The 9,856-nt window shown below is 36.9% G+C and overlaps 1 protein-coding gene across 1 annotated transcript in view; it reads left to right on the forward strand.

Moving 5' to 3' along the window:
* Positions 1 to 7,854, forward strand: part of LOC126100296 (histone-lysine N-methyltransferase SETD1B) — a 191,271-nt gene extending 183,417 nt beyond the window's left edge. The window contains exon 15 of the mRNA XM_049910902.1: positions 5,560 to 7,854. Coding sequence (XP_049766859.1) covers positions 5,560 to 5,733 — 174 coding nt within the window. The 3' untranslated portion in view covers positions 5,734 to 7,854. The remainder of the gene's footprint in view (positions 1 to 5,559) is intronic.
* Positions 7,855 to 9,856: the final 2,002 nt, after the last annotated feature.

Here is a 9,856-nt window from a genome sequence, read left to right on the forward strand (position 1 = left end):
TGTTTCCAAGAATTCTGGAACCTGTACAGAAAATTGTAATAGAGATCATCATAAACATCATTTCCGCCCTTTTTATTGCTCATGAAAACCACACATTGCGTGTTGTACCACCATACAGTAAGACCTTCAGAGGTGGTGGTCCAGATTGCTGTACACACCGGTACCTCTGATACCCAGTAGCGCGTCCTCTTGCATTGGTGCATGCCTGTATTCATTGTGGCATACTATCCACAAGTTCGTCAGTCAAGTTGGTTCAGATTGTCCCACTCCTCAACGGTGATTCGGTGTAGAGCCCTCAGAGTGGATGGTGGGTCGCGTCATCCTTAAACAGCCCTTTTCAATCTATCCCAGGCATGTTCGATAGGGTCCATGTCTGGAGAACATGCTGGCCACTCTAGTCACGTGATGTCAGTACCCTGAAGGAAGTCATTCACAAGATGTGCACGATGGGAACGCGAATTGTCGTCCATGAAGACGAATGCCACGCCAATATGCTGCTGATATGGTTGTGCTGTCAGTCAGAGGATGGCAAACACGTATAAACACATATCGTACAGCTGTTATGGTGCCTTCCATGACCACCAGCGGCGTATATCGACCCCACATAATGACCCCCCCCCCCCCCCCCCATAATGCAGATCTGGAAATCTGTAGCCAAATGTGTCACAGAATTGACGGAAATTCTGATTGAGACTTTGCACTTGGCTCCAAACCAAAGGATTGTGAGTAGTTCTGGGTATGATACTGCAAATTGAAAGCTCTGCTTCCACCCCACAAGTGGGGCTTAGTGTTGACATGGGGCACAACTTGAAGATGACACTCGATAACTGCAGGCATGTTCCTCATCCATATCTTGGATGCACATTGGATGTCTGTCGAGCTCTGGACACTATTTCCCCAATGGGCCCTGGACGTTATTTCCCTAATGGGCTCCATAACATGACTAGCTTTGACGCTTCCAATAACTAGCCCTTTCTCTTGTGCGCCTGCTCGTGTTCTGCTGAAGGAGCGACCACTTTTTCATCCATAGGGCGAACAAGCAAGATCATATGACCATTCCCTTCGTTCACCATGTGCCTCGAGCGACATGAAGGCTGTACAATCTGCCACTCACTCTGCGAGCATGGTTCCCCATGTCATGTAAACTGGAACATGTGCTGGCTGGATGCCACACTGATATGCCCCTACTTCGCGGGCAGCAGCCAGCAGACATCTAGCCATGGTCAGTAACATCTTCAGTTGTTCACAAATGGCTGCCAGCTCCTCCTACATCCACACAAAGCAGTTGACTTTTAGACAAGGATTTGCACTACCAACTTTGTTAAAAAGTCTAACACAGTCTACAACATCATTGACGCTAGTTCACTGCACATTGGCAGACAAGCAAATGTTGCTTATGACTTGGTTATGGACTGTAACAATTCATGCCTTAACAGATTTACCTTATATTATTATGCGAGTGATGCTATTTAGATATGCACCTATATCTGCATTTACATACATGCTCTGCAAGGCTAGGTATAGTGCATAGCATGTCTCTGTATGAGCCCCAAATTGCTTACTTTGTATTTAGGAGCTCTATGCTTTACAAAATGTTGGAGACTGTAGAATCAACCCCAGAACTCTATCAGTAAATTGTAGTTGGCTATTTGCCTTCCCTAAAACTTACCTTATGTGCTCATTCATTTCAGGACATTTCATGGTGTTATGCTTAATTATATAATCAATGTGGCTTAGATAAGTGGCATTCCTTTAATACTGAATTCACATGTTACAGTAACCGTGTCCTGCCCATCCACATTAATTAACATTTAAAACAAACTGACATTTGTGACACCACCCAAGATATCCTCAATATCCATTCCCTGTCCAAAAGATAGTTTCTGTATGTAGAGAACAGGAGCATTGTTTCCACACTTTCCTAAAGGTGGCCTACTCCTGATATTACTTCTGCCTCTGAAGAACACTGACATCCAGGACAACATATTGGGTTCTACTGATCAAAAAGTCTTTCAGTCAGTCACATATTTGAGACTCTAATAGTTGGATCTTTGCAAACAATCTACAGTGTCAAACACTTTCTGAAAATCTAGAAATTTAGAATGTAATTTCCCTGTTGGTGTGCGTCCATGAGTCACAGGATATTGTGTGTGAAGAAGGTGAAGTGTGTATCACCAGTGCAATGCTTTCTAAAATCCATGAGGTGTGGACAGAAGCTGTTCTTTGTCTAGGAAACCCATTAATATTAATTAGAATTAATTCTTCAGAAGACTGACATTAAGGATCTTAGTGATAGCTTCAGTCCCAGGTGTTTAGGTGTGTTACGATTCACTAATTGTGCCAATGTTGTAACAGAGCTGAAAATGAGTGCAAGCAGAATTGTTACTAAGAAAATCATCCTAATGTGAATTTGTGACAATTATAATTGTTTTATCTGCAAACCATTTTGCTTTGGAGTTAACTGCTCCTGGTAAAGGAAAGTCATTACTGTATACCAGGTACCTGTATAGAACTAAGGAGAGCACTTGGTGCTTGAACTGAGTAGTAGCTTACATCCTGTTTTTCTGCAGTGCAAAGCAAATGTCTGCTTCGTACTGCTCAATTCTGACACATTGACTTTCACATGACACATTGACTCTCACCTGACTGCACAATACTGTAATTTATTTAATAATGGGGTGGTCGTATACTCTTCAGAAGAGAATTAGACGAGTTTGCATATTCAGTGAGTCCCACCTCATTATGGTAATATTAAGTTGCAGTGAAAGATTCATTTCTTGTGTGTATTGAGCACTCTTCACTAGGTAAAGTATCATCACTCCCAACATCGTATTAATTACCATTCCTCCGTATTTCAGTGATGATACAGACAACTAGTGATAATTTGAAAAGGAAGACGCCAAGGAAAAAGTTCCAATTACTGAGAGTTCAAAATAACAGGAGTTTTAGTATTTGAGAGGAATGGAGGAAAAAAATGCGAGTAAATCACAGTTTAATCGAATGTAAATTGTAGTACATACATAGGTACATACATACAATATATGAAAAACATACCAAAGAAAAGGTTACATGTATTTTGAAAAAAAGTAGGCGATTTTCATTTAAGAGAGTGACATCCAGATAGCACTGTCCAATAAATTTTCAGTGGTGATGAGAGCTGAGAAGAAATCATCTGTTCTGAGGTTGTAGGAGAATAGGGTGCTGACAGATGACCTTGCCTCACTCATTGTGACTGGAGTTGGCAGTTGTTATTCGTTGTCTTCCTCGTCCTCATCCTGACAGGCCAACAGTTCACCACCATGGACACCAATGTTGTCATCAATATGATCAAAATCCTCAATTGTTGACTCACTGCAGCCATGTAGAAGTTCCAACTCAGACTGGCAGGGCATGATTTCATTAATCCTCTCGACTGATGGCTGTTCCGCATTTTCTCTTTACAATACAAACCCTACTTTCTGAAGCAGTTATAAAGAGTGGGAGGGCTAACACTCTTCCAGGCATTAACAGTCATGGTTATGGCAGTCAAAACTGTTATGTTTGCCTTCTCACCTTTGTCAGTGCTACCCAGAGTTTTAAAATTTTGTATTATGCCCTGGTGCAATCGTGATGTCGAATTAAGTGGGGGAAAGAAATCAGTTTTACTTTATCTAACGGTAGTGAGTTACGTACAGCGCACTTGGCCAAATACAGTAAAATTTTGCATTTCTCCTTTTTCACATCATTATTAACCGATGTGAGCCATTCATTAAACAATTCTTTTGTCATCCGTGATCTTTTCTTTGAGGAATAAGTTATGGGAAATTTTTTTACAGATTTTCTTACTATGAGTGGTTTCATCCTCTGAGATTAGTCCATGTTACAGGCTAGAAGGACAGCTATTCCGTCTTTGTAAGTTTTCCTCCATGACACTTTTCATCTTGGAATGCTAGGGTGTGGTCAGGAAGACATTTATTTAAAAAAATCCAGGTTTCATATGTGTTGAAGATGTTGCATGAGTTATAACTATTCAAAAGTTTTATTTCATCAGTACGTTCAACACAGAGTGAATTGTCCACATTTGCACTCTCTACTCAGATTTCTTTACTGTGATGGCAGGAGTTTTTTTAAAAATTGAGAGCCGCCCCTCATATTCTGCAACTCCTTCAGTCATGAGAGACTGGGTAAAAGACTTGGCTTTTTCCTGCAACATGAAACCAGCCATGGGAATGTTATGTCCTCTACACTGATGTATCCACTACACTGTTACTGATGTATCCTCTGAACAAGCCCTCCTCAAGACAGGAAAATTCACTCTGACAAAACTTTTTTCTTCCTGTGCCAAAGACACTTCCAGTGACACAATCTTTAATTTAAAAATCACCCACAATGTAGATAATAAAATAGGAGACTGTTTTGCAATATCTTTTTCCAAAATGCCACTCATTAATTGAAGGACACTGGTTCCTTCTAGTGCTCATGGCACAGTACAACAGCAGACTACATACTGAATGGGGTGTAGGTCGGAGAAACAAACGACAGGTGGTCTGACTTTATACTGGGTATAATAGAATTATGGAGACTTCAGTGGGAATCAGCCCTGATTTCAAATTATGAAGTGTTGGTGACATGTCTGTGCCACTACAACTTCAAATTACCTAGGGCACCAAAAGCCATTGATTTTTCTCAAGTATTTTTCAAGGGACTGAGAAAAAATTTCAAATTATCAAGAGTCAGCTGTATTATAACTATATTGTTAGCCAATAGTTTAACCATTAAAAATTGATTTTAATGCAATAAAATATATTAGCAACCATCTTTTTCTGTTTTGTACATAGGTATCTACACCCTCCCCCCAACACACAAAAACACACTTCTCTCTCTCTCTCTCTCTCTCTCTCTCTCTCTCTCTTAACACCAAACAATACTTAGCATGGAAGCATAAAGCATTCATTTGCAGAGAATCTACTGACATTAGAGAATTAATTGAATAGCTTGGGGGGAAAAATGGTTTAAATTGTTCTCCATACATGTTATCAAAATTATTGGAATCAATGTTTTTAAACAAAATAATAATAATAATAGTAATATGAAAAGGCAAAGTATAAATGTAATTTCTGTCTTCGGGCTGCTGGTATAAGATTGGACAAATGGGGGTGGGGGGCTAGGAAATATTATCATAGGTGCTAGTACCCAATCCATGACAAACAGCTGATGTTATGACGCTTGTAATTTTTCCCTTCGAATTTATAAAAATGTAAAGATAGAATAATTTAAATAAGACTTGGTGCATTGAGGTGAGTTTGTCATGTCCGCTTTTAGTTATTTGAGCTGATACAGTATTACAACTCACTCACTGTAAAGCTGTGATGAAATATATTCAGAAATGGGTTTCACTCCATCTAAATAATGTGTGTATAATTTTTTTCTTTCATCTCTATCCTACAATGGTCTTAACACAATGTCTCAAAATATAGGCTACTAATGATGACAAATTTATCTAAAGTCTGTGTATGTGAAATAATATTTACATTTGCTTCAAAAGTTTTAGTAATGATCAATTTTCTCCTTGTTTTGCAGCCGAACTGTTACGCGAAGATCATTACTATCGAAGGCCAGAAGAAAATTGTAATATACTCAAAGCAGCAGATCAATGTTAATGAAGAAATCACTTATGATTACAAGTTTCCTATTGAAGATGTTAAGATTCCATGTTTGTGTGGCAATGTACAGTGCAGAGGAACTCTGAATTAATGTCACTACTCAATGACATTTGTGTGTGGAACATCTTTGGACCTGCACATTGGATTTACTTTCTCATTTGCTCACTGGGGTGCAGTGCAAAACCACAGAACAGGTGCAATGTGTATTGTATCCCCAGTACTGTTTGTGTTCATTTTTTTATAATGCCTCAACTGGTTTGTAAATATAAAAACAACTTTTTACGAAGTACTTTTTTCTTCTGAATCTTTGAAGTGTGTTGAGAATGAATGTCTGAAGAAAGTGCATGTACTTATGTGTCTGTCTGACTTTACCCAGCAGTCTTGTACTTTGTAAGTTTAATGTAGGAATCTGTACTTGCTCTCTGGTTATTCTGTAATGTTGGTTTTAAACCATTCATTTGTAAGCAGAAGTTTCAGCACTTCCTCCTTCTTGAATGCTGTTTCTGTAAACTCTTTTCTTCCCTTTCTAGGCATTAGCCACACATGTGCAGAGCATCTAATTGCAGATATAAATATTATTGCTGCCACTGTTGTTGATGTTTTTAGTATTGTAAATTATGCGGTGTAACATGCTTTATGCTGCAGTATAACAGTATCTGTTTCTGAAATTTACTTTGCTGTATTCTTTTCCTATCAACAAAATTTTAAAACAGAACGAAAAATACAGATACTCCTTGTGGCAGGCAGAGCCTATAAATCTGAGCTGTACATAAAATATATTTCTTAAAACTGTTTGTGATCTGTGTGTGTCAATAATAAGATCTCAGGCAGTATTATTTGAAAGAAACGTACTTTGTGGATGTGACAGAACATTCCAAAGATAATTGAGCATGATTGAAAATAAAAAACTCTGTGGAAATGATTAGCTATACTAGTCACATGTGTAGAAGCTTCTTTCTATATACATTTTTTTTTAATTTCATTTTCAGAGAGTTTTCTATTTTATTAATGGTCAAGTTGTTTTCATTGCTACCACTGTTGTAATGTTACAGAAAATTATTTAATATTCAAAATTCGTTTTTGGCTGAAAGTGTAGTAATTCCTTATTAAATTGTTTGCATTGCGGATTCTATATTGTGTGAATGATGTTCAGAAAACACATTTTCTTAAAACCAGTTTTCTCAAGAATAATATGGGATGACTGAAGGTTGTGACTTTTACGAATGACCAGCTTCCAAATGATGTGGTGTATATGTGTTGTGTTAGAGTAATTTTTTTTTTTTTAGTTTTAAAACCTGAAAATGCTTAACAAGTTCAGCAGTTTACAACTGTTCATTTTAATTGTGTGGTTGAAATCCAGCCCAGTACTTTCTGGAGCTATTTTCTGGAGAAAGACGTGTTCATACAAATGTGCGCAACTTCATGAATGTATGAGTGTGTGGGGAAGGAGAAAAGTAGTGCTGTTAAAAAAGTCTCATTGTTCACAGTGATGGTGCTTATGTGAGAAAAAGTGGTTAATAGTGTGTTACACTGAGGATGATAGAATTTATCAGGACTATGACCTATGGATGAAATATGTAAAGGATATTTTTGACCATAGTGTAAGTCAGGAACACACAAATAGTGATCTGTTCAAATCAGTCTATTTTGTTTTTAATTAAGTGGTTATAAGCAATGTAAAGCTATGAGCCATAAGTTTCATTCATGCTTTGTATATATAGAAAATGATTGATAATTGTAACTTCATCATTTGTTCCCAAATGCTATGGATGTGTTTATTAAACTGATTTCCTTTTTTCTACCTGTAACATATAAGTGTATAAATATCTTCTGTACATGATTTATATTTTAAATCCCATTATTGTTTGCTAACAAACAAAATGAACATTATAAGGTGGTACTCAGCCACATCACTGTGAAATTCACTATGATTGGTGAAAGATTTTTTTTTTTTATTTATGAATAGAGAGTACTATATGTATTTATAGTAAAGGACATAGCAAAGTGCGAGCTATATTGTATAAATTCATATTTTCTGATGAAACAAAAAATCAAATACATTAAAAAAAATCATCATTTTATCTGGAAGTATGACTGCTTTACTTGTAATGTATCAAACAATGTAAATATGGCTGATTTCATGTTGGGAGGCTGAGAGTCAGGTACTGACTTGCACTGAGTAATCTGTTTAATATTAAATGTTTGAAGCCAACTAGTCTTAAAATTTCTCTTCAGTACCCAGCGTTAACATATTAAGCCTATAAAAAAAGCAGGGATGGATAAAATAATCATAACCACCATATGTTTGGGAGCTACTGTATCAGTTCGCCAAGGCAAAGAGGCAGCACTGGGTGCTGATGTGGCAGAGGTTCTAAAATATAATTTGCAGCTTAGGCTGTAAAAACATGAGACATTGTAGGAAGACTAAAGTCAAACAATAAAAGATGACAGACATTCAATATAAATAAAACAGTTAACTTACCAGATAACTGATACTGGCTCTGAGCAACAAAAAAATTAACGTGTGATGTGTGGAGTAGAAATTTTATATACACATTTGAGTTAAAAGAAAGAGAACAGGAATGTCTTAATCCTTACCTAGTGCTCACCTTAATATTTTTTCTATCTACATTTCCATCAGCTGTCTCACATGGACAACTTTTCTACTTACACTCTCACTTGCTGTAGTGACTTCGACAAGCAGTCTTTTGGTTGCAGTTGTAGTTGTTTAAACCATTTTATCTGCCATTTTTTGTTATCTTCTCCAGTTTCATATTAGGTATTACTCTGTCTATGCAAAACTATTCCAAAACCCAAATTTCTTGAGGGCCATGTGTGTGGTTGTTGCAAAGCAAATTGGCACTTTGATAAAGACACTGGACTTGTATCTGGGAAGCCATGTGCTTAAATCCACATCCAGACATTCAGATACAGAATTTTCATGGTTTCCCTTAGTCATTTAAAATGTACCATGGGCTGGTTCCTGTAAGAAAAAGCATGATCGATTTTCTTTCCTGTTCTTCCCTAATCTGAGTTATGTTCTGGCTCTAATGACATCATTAACTAGACATTAAAACTTACTCTTGCTTTCTTCTTGTATGCCTCATATCAAATCGTCTTTAATATGTAGCCTAATGTTCTTACTCATTATCAAATGCTATCATTTTTTGTCTGTTCACTTTCTGGAGACAATTCATTTCTGCTGTCTTGATTCTACATATTAAGTTCAGTTCACTGAATGTCTGTGATACACATGTATCTTGTGAGAATAGGAATACAGAACTTTATATTTATAATAAGTTTTATGTTATCTCTCTTATTTAATGTGTTGATTTTCTGGGTGTCATACATTTCTCACCTGATTTCTGGATAATCAAGTGTTTGTTGTTGTTGTTCACAAGGTATCCTGATACGGCAACTGAGATCTCAGGTGCTTCTCTTTTGGCAGATAACCACAAGATGTTAAACACTAGCTTTATATTCCAAACATCCATCAAAAGTTTGAAAGGCAGGCTTTCCACGTTGTTAATCAGTTTCTGTGATGTCATCCTGCAGTGCAATCTGTATTTGGACTTTTTGAATATACATTTTATTTCATTCAAAACTAATCATTTTGACTTCTTTTACTCCTTCCCTTAACTCTCTTGTGTTCTTCTTTGTCCACTTGTAAGCCACCTACACTCTAATCATTTTCAGTAATTTGTGGAAATGTTCCTGCTGTACATTTTATTAATATTTTCTCTCCCCTGTTGTTCACAATATTCAGAGGACATTATTTTTCTTTGACCGTGACCTTCAAGAAACAGTAGAATAAATTACGACCTTCAAGAAACAATAGAATAAATTTTAGCATTTTGTAGTATTGTCTAGATGTGATCAAACTCTTCTCAACAAAGTAACATTTTGTATTTTACATAGATGTCAAAATTCTCAGCTGTAATGTGGTTGTTTCAATTGTCTTCCATCTTTCTAACCTTCTATTGCATTCTTTCTTTCCACCGTGACGTAATTTCGCATTGGTGTACTCCACTTACTCTGCTTGTAACCTTTTGACTGTTGTCAGAAATGTGTACAGTTTCTCTTTTTTTCTGTTCAATACACTCCTCATCCATTTTCTTTCTATTCTCCTTCCCTCATCTCTCTCTCCTCCCCCCTCCCACCTCTCCCTCATCTTCTTCTTCCTTTTCTTTTAAATGTTGAGTTTCTTCTGTGTT

This window comes from Schistocerca cancellata, chromosome 9 (assembly GCF_023864275.1).
Source record: "Schistocerca cancellata isolate TAMUIC-IGC-003103 chromosome 9, iqSchCanc2.1, whole genome shotgun sequence".
Lineage (NCBI taxonomy): Eukaryota > Metazoa > Arthropoda > Insecta > Orthoptera > Acrididae > Schistocerca > Schistocerca cancellata.